The 18,603-nt window shown below is 41.5% G+C and overlaps 1 protein-coding gene across 9 annotated transcripts in view; it reads left to right on the top strand.

Annotated features, from left to right (window-relative positions):
* Nucleotides 1-13,124, top strand: part of PDZD2 (PDZ domain containing 2) — a 397,356-nt gene extending 384,232 nt beyond the window's left edge. For all 9 annotated transcript variants that reach the window (XM_043488426.1, XM_043488427.1, XM_043488425.1 and 6 more), the window contains 4 exons: nt 2,126-2,227; nt 2,959-3,229; nt 5,144-5,278; nt 10,301-13,124. In XM_043488426.1, coding sequence (XP_043344361.1) covers nt 2,126-2,227; nt 2,959-3,229; nt 5,144-5,278; nt 10,301-10,482 — 690 coding nt within the window. In that variant the 3' untranslated portion in view covers nt 10,483-13,124. The remainder of the gene's footprint in view (nt 1-2,125; nt 2,228-2,958; nt 3,230-5,143; nt 5,279-10,300) is intronic.
* Nucleotides 13,125-18,603: the final 5,479 nt, after the last annotated feature.

Here is an 18,603-nt window from a genome sequence, read left to right as displayed (position 1 = left end):
GAATAGAGATCAGTTCCTTTCAGCTTCTACTCCCTTTGGCTTCTCTGTCCCTTGTTTGGTCTGTGCGGTTAGGAAACATCTTGAGACATAACAGCATTTTTTACTTTCAGCAAGAGGGACTGTTCCATCCGCTCCCTTCTTTCATCGACTTGTTACAAATCATGAAAGCCTTACTCTTGGATTTTGTATCAAGGTGGCTCAGTGGGTTCATACTTTGCCAGGCTCTTTGCTCCAGACATTTTACAGTGTTAGATATGAGCGGAAAACCAAAAAGCCTCAAACGAGCTCACACTTGAGAGGCACACTGTCAGGGACCACAAACACAGCAGACTCTGGTGTGGACAGCGTGCTCAACGCCACCCTGGGGTCATCTCCCGGCCTCCCTCACCTCCTCACCCTGGTTCCATATTCACCACCAGGAGGTGTTGAAGATTATTCCAATTTTGATCAGAATGCAGCTTGCTTTTGCCTTTTTTCTAATTGTCTTCAGTTAATTTTGGAGAGGAGCTGTGAGTAGAGACGTCCTTTCTCTGTCATCTTCAGAAGTTTACTACCTTGCTTTTTTTCCAATGAGTGTGATCCGCAGGTGTTGTACTGACTTCCTGTGGCTTCTGGAGGGTGCTGTGAGAGATTTAGAGTCAGGAAACAGCTCTGGTCTTGACACTTCAACATGTGCAGATCTTGGGAGAGCTCTTGAGGACCATCTAGCTTCTCTGATGCTGTGCTAACCTTTTTGGAGAGTCAACACTTAGCCTAGCAGTCAGTCTCTAGCACACTTGTATCCTCAAACACAACTAGAGCAAGAAAAAATCTGAATAAATTAAAATCTTCGTGGTATATCCCAGAATGCAGGAGAGTCTCATTCTTAAATATTGTCTTTGCTCCAGTAAGGCATTTAAATATCTGAATAGTATTTCTAGTTCAGCATCCCATTTCCAGAAGCTGCACTGAGATCACTTCCCAGACCACATGTTCCTGTTTTTGTGAGAAAGCCTAGTCATCAGTCCTCTCTGGTGACCAGCGTCTTGTATATATGCTTGAACTTGCCCATGAAGTAAACATCCCAGCCCCCCAAAGTTCTGCTGGATACTCCAGTGTCAGCTTAGGTTTGAATGAACCTCTTTAGAGGGGTGTAAAAATGCTCTGGATTACTCTTTAGAACTAATGCTAAACATTGTTTTTTTAAATATTGGTTTCTTTGCCCAGCAAAACAAAGAGGTGGTCTTCTCTTTCAACATTCTCACTTTCTCTGTCACAGCCAGCCTGGTTATTATTAGATTCTCTTTCTGTTGCTGAGCTTGAGAACACCTTGAATTGATGGATTATAAATCAATTACTTCATGGGAAACCTAGCAACACAGCTCTTTAAAATGATGCTGAATCACATCTAGCATGTGGGCAAAGGAAGTCAAAATTCAGAATAATTAGCCCGGATAATTTTATTTTAAAATCTTTATTCCAAGGTACCTTTCGATTGATGCTTAAAACACAGGAATGTCTTCTGTTATTTAACCCTAGGACTCAGTTACTAAGAATGTTCTAGTCCCAGTGAGTTGACAGTTTTATATGTACTTCCCATTTTTCAAAATACTTTTGTGTTCTTTAACTACCAGTTCATTCATTGTATCTAAAATCCAATGAGCTGAACATGGTGGGGTTGAGGGGGTGTAAAACTTATGGCTTCAATGTGCTTTTATCCTGTCTTGGCATCTATACTTCTCTCTGCTACTGACAACACAGGCTTTGCTCAATTGTAGACTAAGAAAACTGTAAAGAATTCCTTTCATGATTGACTTACGTGCTATGATCAGGTTTGGGAACACACCATCTGGTGCTGAGAATGGCTTCTAAGTGTCCCGTGTCCCTGCCCCCATCCTGGTTCATATGACCTTCCCAGTAGTCCTAGAGCTATAAGATAGACCCTTGAAACTCCGCATAAGCACCACACAGGAGGAATGCAGGGTATTTGAGATGGGCCCTCCACTCCCAATATCGTGTGGAGGCACCTAAAGAACCATCAAGTTTAGCAGTAACAAGCCCCACACACAGTACTGTGGGGAGGATGTGTTCAAAACTTCCTTACTCTGGCACAAGAAATATGTTGGTTTCTGTTTCTTTTCACTAGAACAAAGAAGATATTTGCTTCATAGTCTTGAATAAAAAAGAAGGCTCAGGTCTGGGATTCAGTGTGGCAGGAGGGACAGACGTGCAGCCAAAATCAATTGTGGTAAGTGACACTGTGGAGATGCTGTCGGGTCAGCCGTGCAGCAGCCTGAGAACTTGATCAGCACAGAATTCATGTCAGTCGGTTCAAAGAATGCGGGGGGGGGGGGGGGTCCTGTCACCAAAACCAAGTGGGGAAAGTGGTACGTAATGTTTTCATTGACAAACATAGGCACTTTTAACACATAGCGAGTGACCTAAGATGATGCTACATAGAAACAGTTGTCTACATCCTCATATTCACCTAAACATTTTATTGGTTTAAGATGGACCTTAGAACTAATGGACCAAAACTTGCATTTGCTTATAAATCAGTTCAGAATTAAAATTTTATATCACTCAAGAAGCCTCTGAAATCATTAGGGAGATCAGTTTCCTTGGGCGAGACCCAGTTCTGTTCATCTTTTTTCTTATTGCCCCATGGAGCACCAGTATTCTTGCCTTGAGAATCCCGTGGACAGAGGAGGCAGTCCATGGGGTCGCAAAGAGTTGGACACAACTAAAGTGATTGAGTATGCACATGGAGCACCGAGGCCCATTTTAGACGCTAGCAAGAATAAAACTGTATTGAGGTGCTGCTGCTGCTGTTATTAATCCTGTCTCTCACATGGAATGTTTTTGGTAAACCAAGTGTATCACATGGGAAACTTGCCATGAGAAACTTAATGTTACTACAGATTGGCCCTTTTTCTGGACTTCTTAAGTGAACTTGGCTCTGTCCTCTCGTCGTCGCAGGTCCACAGGGTGTTTTCTCAGGGGGCGGCTTCTCAGGAAGGGACTGTGAGCCGAGGGGATTTCCTGCTGTCCCTCAACGGCGCCTCACTGGCTGGCTTAGCCCACGGGGACGTGCTGAAGGCTCTGCACCAGGCACAGCTGCACAAAGATGTCCTCATGGTCATCAAGAAAGGGAGTGATCAGCCCAGGCCCTCCAGCCGGCAGGAGCCTCCCACAGCCAACGGGAAGGGCTTGGTGTCCAGAAAGACCAGCCCCCTCGAGCCTGGAACAGGTAAGAAATCAGTTCAGCAGCTGCGGTGGCCTGAGCTATCTGTGATGGTTTTGGCGAGAATGGCACGGATTCCGCTGAACACGTAAGAAACTGTTCCTGTCCAGATGCCTCCACGGTGTCGGGCGTGTTCGTTGTCTGCCCTCTGCTGCACTGTCTTGCTCTTATTCTTCTAGAAACCGAAGCCCTTCCCAGGACAGGCAAATACCTTACTTACCAGATCTTGTCATGCTTAACCTTTGCCCTTGCACTGTCTCAGCGGTTTGGTGTACTTGCTTTTCTTCTCTTTTGGGCCACATGGCTTTGAGATCTTAGTTCTCTAACCAGGAACTGAACCCTGGCTCTGGCAGTGAAAGCGCTCCGTCTTAACCACTGGACCACCAGGGAAGTCCTTGTTGGGTGTATTTTCAGTGCAATCCTGGAAACTTAAGCTGTCAAAGGAAACCACCGGGCACTCAGTCCTAACAGCTTTCAGAGTTTGTAAGACTCAGGAACTCAGATATAGAAAAGGCTGTCCTGAAATTTATAATCACTAAGTATTCCTATAGCCGCTTCAGGGCATCTGGCCTTGAACCAGCTTTAACAGAGTTACCAAACTACACGCACGTTCAGGGCATAAATTTCTTTCTTCGTATTCCTATTCTTCAAGATCCCCCTGCCTAGGGCTCTACCAGATCCAATATGCCTTACCCATGATAAGGTGATTACGCCTCATCAAGCACTGACTGCAGCCCACTTGGGCTTGATGTTCGAAGTGCCTAGGAAGCTTTTTAAAATCCCGATGCCCAGGAAATCCCCAGGTCAATTAAGTTAAACTCTGAGGGTGAGTGTGGAGTGAGGGACGGGGGCCCCAGTATCTTTTTAAGGTTCCCAAGTGATTGCAGTATGGGCCCGTTTTCCTGTCTAACCAAAAGTTTATGACCTACTGAAAAATGGTGCCCTGCCCTCTGTGAGGAAGTTTCTTTCAGACCATGTGGAATGAGTGAGTGAAGTTGCTCAGTCATGCCCGACTCTTTGCGACCCCATGGACAGTAGCCTGCACCAGGCTCCTCCGTCCATGGGATTTTCTAGGCAAGAGTACTGGAGTGGGTTGCCAGGGAATCTTCCCGACCCAGGGATCGAACCCAGGTCTCCCGCATTCTAGACAGACACTTTACCATCTGAGCCACCAGGGAAGTCCAAAGGCCTTCTTTAAACCACAGGAATGGCCTTTATATTCAAAGGTGGTGATGCTACCTTGGCCCCAACCCCAAGTGGACAGTTTAATCTGTGGTCCTTCTCCTACCTCCCAAGCAAATAAGTGCCCTTTCCACTCAACTCAGACATCCTTCCCTGGAAGGGAAATAAACGGCAAATTTACACTCTGTATTCAGACCCCCAAGACAAACCTCAGCACACAGAGTAGGCACAGGATTGTTGCTATGGAGCTGGCATCACCACGGAAACGTTCTCCCCAGAGTGGAGCCAGGAGATGGCAATGAAGACAGCTAGTGTGTGATACAGACAGACAACCAGAAGCAGGGGTACCCCTCACAGGAGGAGGACGGAAGCACCACGTCTCCCATGAGGCCTGGCATTTGGGTATCACAGGTTGTCAGAATCAGACTGTGATGTTTAGCTGCCAAGGTTGGCAGGAAATCGAATCTGATTCCCAAAGCGTGACTTGAGTCTACTCTGAGATGTGCACTGACTGTGGGGATTTCTGCCTGGGCAGCAGTGCCTTGTCTGTGCTGGCAGAAGGTGCTCAGGCGAGCAGAGGGGTGGGGACGGCAGGAACACAGCTCCGGGTGTGGGGAGACCAACCCTCACGTTGGTGGACAGGACTCGAGAGTGCTGGGGGAACACGCTGGGGGGCCCTGGGCCGGCAGGGCCTCGGATTGCTGCCGTCAGCTTTACAAACGCATGCTGTCGCCGCAGGGAGAAGCATGGCTGCGCACGAGGCTGTGTGCGTGGAAGTGCTGAAGACCTCGGCCGGGCTGGGCCTGAGCCTGGACGGAGGGAAGTCATCCATGGCTGGAGACGGGCCCCTGCTCGTTAAGAGAGTGTACAAAGGTAATGTCCTAGAAAAGCCAGTCCACTGCCCAGTGCCTGTTTTCTCTCTGTGCATGTCAGCGCCTTCCATCTGGAAATCAAATTTGTTTTTAATGCTGTCTGACATCCAGGGTCTACTGCGTCAGCTCTGTCATGAGCATTTCACACGTGTTGCTCATCCACGTGACAGTTATATAGCATGGGTACTGTTAGCATCCCTGTTTTACAAAAGAACAAAGTGACCCACGGGGGGGTTACACAGACACCTAAGGTCACGCCGATGTCAGTGGCCAAACCCGGCTTGAACCCAGGCAGTCTGCTCCGGTGTCTGCGCCCCCAGCCTCGAGGCTGTATCCCTGACCCCATGTTCCTGTCTTTGTGTTGTTACTTACTGTTAGCTGCATGGATGTGAATACAGCAAGCTAAGGAGGCATAGCTCCTTGGCAGTTGCTCCATAGCAAGCTAAGTCATGCCATCAGCATTGCCAGTCAGGGGTACTTAACATTGGTCAAGGTCATATCCATTTAAAATTTCAAGAAAGTAACATGTGAGCCACTAGATATCACTGAAATAGTTGGTAGACAGGTCTCTTCGTGAACTCAGTATATTTTATGATCTTGGACAGTTCTCAAAATTCTCTCTCTAGGTCCCAGAGCTGAACAGTTATATTAATAATATAATTATACTAATGATATGTTTATATATACCCACATATGCTATTTATAGGTGTAATATTTTATATTACAATACTGATTTCATATATACAATATGTTTATGTTGATATTGTTAGTATACTTATTTAGCTCAGGAATCTGAAGAGATTCTTGGGACTGCCCATGATCACAAAATGAATTATTTAAGTGTATGAAGAAATTTCATATTTACCAATGATTCTAATAATATCTACTGCTCCCATCTTACTTTCTTGCAGTCTAGCACACACCCAAACTGTAAATAGGGGTGGCCAGAAACAGGCTGTTTGCTCACGGTCCCTGGGGCAAGCAGAGGACAGGCACAAATCAGGAGCCAAGCCTCTGCTGTATGATGTCTAGACGCACGGTACCAGGAAAACACTGCACGTGTTAACTTGACAGCCAAGTTAAAACAGAAAGCCAAGTTAAGGAAAACGTGCCAGTTTGACTCTTAAGAGCTCTCATAAGCAGGAGCTCTAAAAAAAAGTATATGAAGTACATAAGGAAATTGTCACCAGACATGACAAACAGTAAAGTCCATCAAAAAACTGAAGCAGAAAAACACTATCCATGAAACAAGAGGGTATTCAGAAGAAGAAGGCAGATACATTAAAACACACACAAAAACCCATTAGCAGAAAGAAAGTCAAACTGTATTTAAATTAATGAACAGAATTAAAAATATACTAAATCCTTATGGAGAGAATTTATAAAAATCAAGGAAGAAACCTTAAAAACTACAGCACAAGGGAATAAAGAGATAAAAATTACAAAAGGGTATTGAGCGATAAGGGAGAATGAGGAATGCCAGATAAAGAGAAATATTTGGAGAAGTCATGACTGTTGAAAAACAATAGGAGTATTCAGGCATAAGAAAACCTAAAAAAGCACACAACAAATTTGCAGCTTGCTCACTACAATCAGACAGGCAGCACCAATGAAGAGGAAGATGATGGAATAACGAATGGACTGAGCCTGAAACAGCAAGATGGTGATGTTTAGGACACGCACAGTGAAGGGTGACTGTGATCAGTCACAGGACATGAAGCTTCTGCCGGCCAAGCAGCTCACCTCTCAATAAGGTGTTTTTAGCCTGTGAGCCAAAAGACCAGGGGCCAGATAAAGCAGCAGCCAGGTGGAGAATGGGAGGCCAGGCCCAGGAATCCCATGGCATCTGCAGCACCAGAGTGGAAAAGCAGCCCTGGGAGAGATGAGTGCCCCTGAGGTCTCCTTCTAGCAGAGCAAAGATGATGTTCCGGTATCTTCCTGGCCTCTGTCTAGCATCGGGCTAGAAATCCATGAACACTGTACTGTGTAAGTGGATAGAGAGGATGGGAAAGACGCACCTGTTTCACAGACAAGCCTTGCCACTGCTCTTGTGTGCAAGCCTGCAGATTTATTCCTGGGAAAAGGCATTCAGGGATTTCTGAATATTATACTGCTCCCTCCTCTCGAATCTTTCTGGAGACCAGTAAAGCTGGTTTCTTTGTTCAGGCTTAGCACTCTACCCAAAGATTTTTTCTTACCTTTATTTTACTTAAAAATTTAATGGATACAGGTTTTCTGTTTATCTTGGTTTCCTGTGCCTTTCAGCCCAAACACTAAAAGCAATACAGCAATATTCAATTTCTTGCATCAATCTAATACAGAAAAATTCTTTGAATAATAAATGAATTAAATATTGTATTTCCCAAAAGCTCTCTTGAAGGTCAGGGATTTTATTGATGAAAAAAAATGAGTAAATAATTACTTGTAACCTCTTGTGTGAAGCAGCAGCCATCGAGGTAGAACATCATCACTATTACTGTCTAGGCTGCTTTTAAAATGTTTCTCTTTTCATCATTTTACCAAGAATATCAGTAACACAATAAGACAAGATTAGAGGTATGAAGACTGGAAGTACAGGAATGTAGTTTGTCATTATTGGCAAACTGTATGTCCTTCCTTCCTCACTGGAAAAAAGCTAAGAGAATCAAATGTCAAGCCAATATAAACAGTTCACCAAGACTGCAGAATTCACAATCAACATACAAAAAAAGCAACAGAATTTCCTGTATATCAACAATAACCATTGTTTTAAAATCCTAATAGAATTACATAAATATCATACAAAAACACACCATAAAAGTATATAATTTATATTACACATATATGATATACATTATACATAGATATAAAATGTTTAACTTCTAAATGGCAAAAAGTTTCATAAAAATCTAAGCAACTGGAAGATATTTGCAATGTATTTACATCAACAAAAGGCTAATTCCAGAATATACTAGTAACTATAATTCAATAAGAAATACAAAATAAAGGGAAAATCTGGGTAAAGGAAATGAACAGAAAATAGACAAAAGTTAAAACCTAAATGGTCAACAAACAGAGGGAAGGATACTCAAACTAATATTAGTTATTGGGTGAAAATTGTAACTACTAGGAATCATCTTTTTAAAATCAGGTTGGCCATAAATAAGAAATCTCATAATACGATGTGTTGGCAAGATGTAGGGAAAGGAGAACACTCATACTTTCTTGCAAAAGTATATATAATGGTACCTCTCTCTGGGGAAAAATTTGGCAGTGCTTGCTAAATTGGAAGCTATGAAACAGTTTAAATTTCTGTCTGTAGCAAAATGATGAGTAAAATACATTACATCCATAAAAAGGAAAACTATGCAGCAATTCAAGAAGCAAGTAGGATCTATATCCATTAACCGGGACCAGCTCAAAAACCGTGAATGAATGAGAAAAACAGCTAGGCGTACATTCAGTACTGTAAGCTACCAATGCACAGTAAAACTGAAAAGAACCTAAAAGTGTGCTACACAAAAACTATGCAAGACGTTTTTGGAAAAAAGCATAGAAGGATTCTAAAAGATATTTTCTTAAAACCTCAATAGACACACCCTGATGAAATTGGAATTCTCTTTGGCCTCAGGTAACAGAAAACCCAAAACAACAGTTTAAACAAGAAGGTTTACTTCTCTCGCGCGTATAAGAAGTCCAAAAGCTGGCACAACCTCTGGTGTGCACAGCGCTGAGTGGTTCATCAAGGACTTCACCTGCTTCATCTCATTAGATCCTTGTAAAAACCTAGTGAGGGAACAAGACAGGTTAACACCATTTTGCAGATGAGAAAACTGAAATTTCAAGAAACCTTAACCTGCTTGAAGTCACAGACTTTGAGACCAAACCAGTGTGACTGCCTACAGCCCCTAACTCACAGCCTCCTGTTTTGGTTGGTTGGAATCCCCATATCCTTAGACTCAGATGAACACCCAGAAAATTTATGGTTTCAGATAACCTGCTTGGGGCCTTTAGTTAATATTCCCAGAATAGGAACTATGCTAACACAGTGTTAACTGGGTCTGTCAGACATCGGTGCTTTGAGACTTCCAAAACTGTGTATCTTGAGAAAGCAATGATTAGAATTCAGTCTCCTTGTTCTTTGTAGGCCTGATATTGGTGAGGGCTCATCTCTTTTCTGATAACAACATGAAGTGTTTTGTCCTTGAGTGGGTTTGAAATTCCTTTCTTCCAGCTATATTTTTATTCTGTCAGTCTTTATAATCAACTATCATTTCACATGTATTGATATCAAATAATAACAATGATTTTCAAAAATCTAGGACAAAAAGATTTATCTGCTCAGTGTTTTGAGATCTAATTAAACATTTCTGAGAAAATTCTTTTCAAACTTAGGTATTTTTCTCTCTCAATGTCCTTTCTTCCGTTAGATGAAAAGATGCCTCTACAGCCAGCGTGCATTTCTTTAATATGATTGTTTTAGATGTTTATGTGCAAGAGTATATAGAAGGGGGTGCAAACTCTGTCTTTTCCAAAGCTCATCAACTTGCCATAACAGAGTTTCATGTAGAAATATGTTAAGCTTTGTTAATAAGTAAAAAGCAGGTCACTGATGAGTATATAATTCTCATTAATTCTCAGCATGTTGGATATATCAGCCAATATTTATTAAAAAGTAGAAGCTGAACTTGTTTTTTATTGGTCATTTGGATTTTTGGTGGGTTGATTATTGATCTGGAGATCTTTAGCCCAGCTGAAGAGTAACCCCCATTCTATTTGTTGACTAAATACAATGAAAATATCATCCCCTAGTCAATTGATTATGTTTAGGGGAGGAGGGGTTACAGATTTGAATTTTTTTATGTGGTCACATTTTTCTGTGTATATGCTTTGTGTGTCTTGTTTTAAGAAAACTTTCCTTCTCCTAAGATTAAAGGCAGGCACATGGTTTAGAGATTTTTCTAGCTAAAGTTTTTAGTTTACTTGGAATTTATTCTATATATTACGAACGTTCCCAGCTATCATTCTGTCTTTATTCTCACAGGTGGTGCAGCTGAGCAAGCAGGAACAATAGAAGCTGGAGATGAAATTCTGGCCATTAATGGGAAATCCCTGGTGGGGCTGATGCACTTCGATGCCTGGAATATCATGAAGGCTGTCCCAGAGGGACCTGTGCAGTTAGTCATTAGAAAGCACAGGGATTCTTCATGCAGCAAGCACTGGTAGTGACGCTAACGGTGCTTGTTACTTTTTTTTTTTTAAACCTGGAATCGCCTTTTCTCAATTCCCTTTTTTGGCAAATCAGAATGACTTCTCTAAACAATGGGTTCCTGAAACAACAGAGAAGCACTGGTACGGGCAAGACTATCACACTCCCCAGCTTTTTTTGTTCACACGTGAAGCAGCAGCCATGGAGCTGAACTCCTAAGCCTTCTGCCTGGATCACTTAGGCTGGGAGGGTCCACTTCGTTCCAGTGCCTGTCCCCTCCTGTCTGTTATGTTTCCTAATGGGGACACAAGATGTGGCATGCCCTTCTTTACTTGAAACATTTAGTGAGACCTCCAAATCCTTCCTCCCACCTCTCCCAACATAATCAATCCTGGCAATTAGGGATCTGACAACGTCTGAGGGCAACACAACTGTCACAACTAAAAGGACTAGTTTTATATAATTTTCTAAGTAAATGACAGAATGCTTTTAGGCACATTCAGTGGGAGGAGCTAAGGGTCTGTTATCCTGAAAAGGAAAACATGACCCTTGAACAAACAGAATCAGTTATGACCTAATGGTTAGGTTGGCTCAGGAATTATCCAAAAATGAAAAAGCAAAATACAGAAAGTGGTATTTTTAGTGAGTGTAATGTGCAACGTATGGCTGCATAGTTTAATCGGTAGTTATTGATTACCATGAAGTATTGATCATGATCTAAAGTGTACGTCGTAAGGCAATTTTACAGGAATGCAGTTTGGATAAACTGTACTAAATAGCCATGAACTTCGCTGCTTAGAATGAGCAGAAAGTTCCAGCTCTGAAAGCACCTTACATCAGTTTGCAACTTGTCTTGAATAAATGCTGAAATTCAAGACTGGTTAATGAAAGAGCAGGCAAAAATACCATTGTCACTGAGTTTCCATTTTTATATTTTATGTACTCTCCAACCACTAATTTAAGCTAAATTTTTAGAAATCAATTATCTTTTTAGTATCCTTGGATTGTAATCCAAGTAGAGGAGCTTAAAATAATCCTTTTAAAGGACTTTTTTTTACTTTTTTCCCCCTTTCTCAATAAGCTTAAGAAATGTAACATTTCTAACCATTGGATCAATTTTCCTGACCTGAGTGTAATGGCATTAGCTCTGCAGTGACTGAAGTTTTTGCTCTTTTTGTTTTCCTGTTTTGCAAATTCTCTCTTTTGCCAAAAATGTTTCCCAGCAGAACACAGTTGTGACTCACGCTTGCTTGTGACACTCATTCCAGCTGCTCTTCCTTCTGAAGCACCAGCTTCTTTGTAGTAACTGTTTCCATTCGATGTTGCTGTTCCTGGTCACCAAAAGGGCCGGCCTCTCCTCACACTGTACCTTTTCTTAACGACCCAGACCTTCATCAGCTTCATTTACTAAAATGTAATCAGAAGATGGAGAATGAGGGTGAGTCAGTCTTTCGAGGTAAAGGAGCAGAATTGGGTGGTCACAGGCCACATGCTCTGGTGGCACAAACCAGCCCACTGAGTCTGAGAATACGGGTGAAGCTGCATACATGCGTGCATGGTGACGCAAAGGTTTCATGTGGGTGATTTCTTTCATTAACCTATTTCTGAGTGACTGATCCCAGTAAACCTCTGTGGCACTGGCCCAGAGAGGTTCTCAGATGGGATTGAGTTATCTGGCTGGTGTGAGCCCAGATTCCTCATTTTAAACAGGTTATACAAAAGGGAATGTAGTTCACGAGTTTGCTAGAAAGACCTGATTAATTTAGCTTCTACTTTTCACTACTACAGTTCCAGGTAGGATACTATAGGAAGTCAGTGCAAGGTGCATGCTAGATTGTTTTTAAGTCTCTGGGGTCAGTTTTGTGGCTTCTGCTTTCTTGCCTAAATGAGAGATGATTTGAAGTCCACGCTGAAAATTTTTTGTCTTTACTCTCCTAGCTGTGCCTACATAGAAATGCACAGTCCATGTGACAGGAGCTTCTGAAGCAATGAAATAGTCTCTCCTTCTAAGAGTTCCTAACCCTCGTAACTAAAAAGTGTGAGGGTAGCCCTCTGGTTCACTGAACCATATTCAAGTCATCAGCTATTTCTAGTGGACCCCGCCAGAAGGCTTCCCATGGAATTCGACAATTAGATTTTGAGGAAGCAAAAGCTAAACTTTGACCCTAAGATAGAAAGATATTTACTTGTTGTCAGTGTCCAAGGCATGACTTGTATTTCTAATTAGTCTAATAAAGTTCCACACTTCCTGACGTGAACACTAATGGTATTGTCCTACTAAAACTTCCATTGTTTTGGTTTTTTTAGCTGGTCAGTCAGTCATCCAATAAGCTATGACAGTAACTTTGTTATGTGTATATCGTAGTTGCAAGGATATACCGTGAAGGTTGAAGTAAGTTGGGTTTCATTTCTATCCTCCCATACACAGTTCATTTAATTTTAGGGTTGACTTAATTGGCACCACACCTGTTGTATGATATTATACATTATCCTTTATTTATGTAAAATAAAATGCCTTATATATTATGAAAGAGTAAGTGCAATAATACAAAATAGCCTGTACATTTTTAAAATGTTGTCGCCAAGTTATGTAAATCCACATCTCTATAAACAACCTTTTTAAAGTAATTTTAAGAAAATAAACACTGTTTACTACTTGTTCGTGGTCTTAGTTTAGTTCTGCATCTATAGAATAACCTTTTACAACATGAAGATAAGAAATACTGATGACCTGAATGCATAAGAGGAACAAGACAAAAGAAGTCAAATCCCTCTTCTTCCATGGTCACACCTAGGATATAACACAAACTCAAATCTATTCCACCTCTGAAATCAATAAATCACACAGCTCACACCTCTATAACCTCCTGGAGCTTACTACCCTTTCTCCTGGTACTGCTTCTTCAATTTCAACAGGCCTCGAATCCCTAGCGTGCATGCTAAGTCACTTCAGTTGTGACCAACTCTTTGCGACCCTATGGACTGTAGCCCGCCAGGCTCCTCTGTCCATGGGATTCTCCAGGTAAGACTACTGGAGTACATTGCCATGCCCTCCTTCAGGGGATCTTCCTAACCCAGGGATCAAACCCAGGTCTCCTGCATTGCAGACAGATTCTTTACCACTGAGCCACCAGGGAAGCGCCACCTGGAAGACCCCTAATCCCTAAACAAGTGTCAATTTTCTCACCTTCAGAAACCATTCCCCCCTGCATTCCTTCCCTTCTCTGTTTAGACTAGACCCTATGGTAGAACACTAGGCATACAGCGCCTTCGCCCAGGTTGATCCAGGATCCTTTCAACCAGCCAGCTTCTTGATGCCTACATGCCAATTCCTAGAGAAAAATCTCACAACAGTATGATAATGCTGCAAATTAAGGGTTTCCAGCCTCAACTGGATGCTATTCACAGTTTTTTCTCTCCTTCACAATGACTACATCATTCATTTTTCCTAAAAACCCTGCCCATTTTGATTTACCTCTCCCCACAAATACTTGGGTGATCTAGGATCTTACTTCAGAGTGAAATTAAAATCAACTACTTTATTTTAGGATCTTTTGGTTTTCAGATGCAGACACCAAATTAGAGTAGCCCAAGGAAGCAGGCAAGATGGCATCTCACAGAAATCCCAGAACAGGACTCAGCGTATGACCTGGTCTCAGTGACAGGAAGAACTCAGGGATCATGGGTCATCACTCAGTGCCCCCACTTGTAGGGCTCCACTACTGTTTACAGACCTTCTCCTTCCTCCACCAGCTGTATCCTCAATTCTTCACACCATTTATTTAGAAACTGATGAATGCTATTTTGTAATAATTTTGGCCCCACTCTGTATCACAGAACTGTGGACGTATAGGCTGCTTGCTGCCTGTCCATAGATCCTTCAAAAGTAAGGTTCTGATTGGCTTAGTCCACTGCTACACTTGGGCAGAGCTTTCCCTGGGGGAGAGTTTTAATACAGTATAGAAACAGCCACACACACACACACACACACAGAGAGAAATAGCCACAAACTCATTCTATGCATGTCGAAGGCTACATACCATGCACAATAAAGGGAGACCAAAATGACAATGAAATGGGATACAACTCTCTCTGAAGAAGAGAGAGATGGTATGAAATGAGAGTTCTGAAGAATGTAAAGAATGTCAACAAAGCCTTTTAACTTGAAGAAAGGGGATTACAGATGGTGAGCCCCAGAAAGTTCAGAAAGCACCCTGAATTGGAGCCATTTCCACTCCACAGAATGGTAGAGAAGGTGAGACTGAAGAGGCTGAATCTCATTTTGATTTTCTCAGGCACCCCATGAGCCTCAGCGGGTCACAGGAGTAACGGGGGAGGAATGGTCTGCTCTGAGGGGAGCCCCTACCACACAGGTTCCTGCAAGGGAAGGACTCAACTGACCCACTCAGCCTCTGCCCACCCAAGCCCATAAGGGCCACACCCTTCCTCTTGATCCCCTCAAAGCAGCTGAGGTAGATCTGAATGAAGATTAAAATCAGCTGGTATCCAACTTTCTCATCCTAAGGGAGGAACTGAATGATGCTTAAACACAGCGCTGAAATACCCAACTACTGACCACATGTCAGGCTTCAACAGAACCCTGCCTCCCCCGTTAAACAGCCTCTTATGAAAGAACCAGGAAAGCTGGAGCGAGGGTGTTAAAACAGTATGCAATAGGCAGATTAAAGAATGTAATTTGGAGGATTACCTTGGGAATCAGAAGAAAATTATAAACACAAACTTTTATATTCTCAATTCACTCAGAATGAGGCTACTAAGAAGCACAAGACCAAAAAAGAGAAGATCAAATGAGATCCAGCAGAACTAAGCACATAAGCTGAGAGCACCTTCACAAACCCAAAGTCATCCAAGCAGCAGCAAATCAACTTACAGAAGTACAAGTCAGTGACACTGAAGGTGAACTGAACTTGAAAAATGCTTAGAATACAGTGAAAATGGACAAAAAATTTATAAATGTTAGCCAATAGAATCTACTGATATAGTAATATAATAAATACCAAGTTTTAGTGATGTTAATTCAGGACTGCATGAATGATTTAAAATTCAGAAATTAATAAACATAGTTCTTATATCAGTAGGACACAAATCTTTTGAAAGACTTTTTTTTTTTTAAAGTCTGCTTCAAACTCAATGGAAAACTCCAGAATCATTCCCATTAGAGTTAGGAATACACAGATGTTCAATTATTATTATTGAATAACAACATTCTAGGGCTCCCCAAGTAGCTCAAACGGTCAAGAATCTGCCTGCAATGTGGGAGACCTGGGTTCAATCCCTGGGTTGGGAAGATCCCCTGGAGAAGGGCACGCCAACCCATTCCAGTATTCTTGCCTGGAGAATTCCAGGGACAGAGGAGCCTGACGGGCTACAGTCCATGGGGTCACAAAGAGTTGAACACGACTGAGCAACTAACACTAGACTACTAACAACATTCTAGAGATACAAGCCAATACAGTTAGTTTTTTAAGACATATAAATAGTAGGAACAAAAATACACAGTTTGCACAGACATATCTCAGTACATGTGAACACAAACATATCAATTTAAAAACCATTAGAATTCAGCAAAATTGGATACAAAAATCATCCAACAAAACATGACAAATAACAAATGAAACAACTGACAAAGGATTAGTTTCCAAAATATACAAGCAGCTCATACAACTCAATACCAGAAAAACAAGCAACCCAATCAAAAAGTGGGGAAAAGACCTAAACAGACATTTCTCCAAAGAAAACATACAGATGGCTAACAAACATGAAAAGATGCTCAGTATCGCTCATTATTAGAAAAATGCAAATCAAAACTACAATGAGATATCACCTCACACCAGTCAGAATGGCCATCATCAAAAAGTCTACAAACAATAAATGCTGGAGAGGATGTGGATAAAAGGGAACCTTCTTGCACTTTTGGTGGAAATTTAAATTGACAGAGCCACTATGAAGATGGTATGGAGATTCCTTAAAAAACTAGGAATAAAACCACCATATGACCTAGCAACCCCACTCTGAGGCATATACCCTGAGGAAACCAAAATTGGAAAATGGCACATATATCCCAATGTTCACTGCAGCACTATTTACAACAGCTAGAACATGGAAGCAACCTAGATGTCCATCCACAGATGAATGGATAAAGAAGCAGTGGCATATTTAGTAATATGACTGAATATTACTCAGTCATAAAAAGGAACACATTTGAGTCAGCTCTAATGAGGTGGATGAACCTAGAGCCTACTATACAGAGTGAAGTAAGTCAGAAAGAGAGATAAATATTGTATACTAACACATATATATAAAATCTAGAAAGATGGTACCAAAGAATTTATTTGCAGGGCAGCAATGGAGAAACTGACATAGAGAACGGAGTTATGGACAAGGCGGGGGGGGGGGGGGGGTGTGGAGGAGAGGGTGAGATGTATGGAGAGAGTAACATGGAAACAGATTACCATGTGTAAAATAGATAGCCAAGGGGAATTTGCTGTATGTCTCAGGGAACTCAGAGCTCTGTACCAACCTAGGGAGTGGGACAGGGGGAGAGATGGGAGGGAGGTTCAAGAGGGAGGAGACAAACAAATACCTATGGCTGATTCACGCTGAGGTTTGACAGAAAACAATAAAATTGTGTAAAGCAATTATCTTTTAATTTAAAAATAAACAAAAAAGCATAATAACTTGGGTACTAGCCCTGTTACACCACCATCAGGAAGCTACTATAATTAAAATAGTCTCCTCTTCCAAAGACAGCCAAACCACTGGAATAAAGATCATGTGCAAGGAAAGAACAACAAGACATGTGACAGCCCCAAGCTACACACCCCAGCCCCACACCCTTACCTTCATAATCAACAGGGAATCTCAGAGGACCAGTTGGATAAAGGCCCCTGAAACTTGACTAGTTTTTTCACTTTCAAAAATGATCAGCCTGGGATGTCCCTGGTGGTCCAGTGGCTAAGACTCCACGCTCCCAATGCAGGGAGCCTGGGTTCAAACCCTGGCAAGGAAACTAGACCCCACATATGGCAACTAACAGTTTGTGTGATGCAACTAAAGATCCCATGTGCTGTGCAAATAAACAAATAAAACTACAATTAAAAAAAATGATTAGCCAATGCCCCACACTGAGGAGAAACTACTGGGAACAGAATCAAAATTGAATAGAAAAAGAATAGAGGAAAAAAAAAAAGAAGGTCCAGACAAAGGCGGGTAGAGTAGCAGAATCAGATCTCAGAAAGCAAGCTGCCATGTTTCTTTAAATTGAAAACAGAAGGAAGTCTAGACAATAAACACAGAAAAGCTATCCTGACCTGCATCTCCCTTTTAAAATAGGGAAAGTAAAATCATATAAAAATGGGTAATAGAAAATAATCTAGGTCAAATCCCATACAAAGTTATCATAAGAAAAGAAAAAGCATTAGGAGCAAATATAACCCCTACAGCTAAACAAAGGCACATAAACAGAAAGACATATCTAGGGAACCAATGAAAAATACCTCAAAATGAGTTAAAATACATCAGGGAAATGACACAAAACATGAATGAAGATATCAACAGAAATTATAAAAATTCAGAAACTGGTTATTAAAACTTGGGAAAAAATTAATTTCAGAGAAGACCAGAACAATCATTCACAGTGAATAAGATGTCTTAAGAGAAACAGAAGATAAAAAGGGTGAAACATTTAAACCCAAGCAGAGATTTCCCTGGTGGTCTGGTGGTTAAGACTCTGTGCTTCCAAAAAAAAAAACTCTGTGCTTCCAACATAGGGGGTGTAGGTTCAATCCCTCATCAGGGAACTAAGATCCCATGTGATACTCAGCCAAAAAAAAAATAGAAACTAAAAAAAAAAAAGAACCCAAGCAAAAGTGACCCAGAAAAAAGTAGCAATCTCCAAAGAAGAAAGCCTAAATAAGGGAATAAAACTATTAAATTAATACTTTGATTTCCTGAAATTGAGAATAAAAAAAGATTTGACACTATGTATTAAAAGAACACACCATGTACTTGCAAATACTGATCCAGAATAACACCAAAACATACTGTAGTAATATTACCGGCAAAATATCAAGGGGAAAAAATCCTGTGGGCTCCAGGCAAAAAGAAAAAGGCATTCA

Source organism: Cervus canadensis, chromosome 16, assembly GCF_019320065.1.
Source record: "Cervus canadensis isolate Bull #8, Minnesota chromosome 16, ASM1932006v1, whole genome shotgun sequence".
Lineage (NCBI taxonomy): Eukaryota > Metazoa > Chordata > Mammalia > Artiodactyla > Cervidae > Cervus > Cervus canadensis.
Note: the sequence above shows the minus strand (reverse complement) of the source record. Positions and strands in the feature narration are given on the sequence as shown.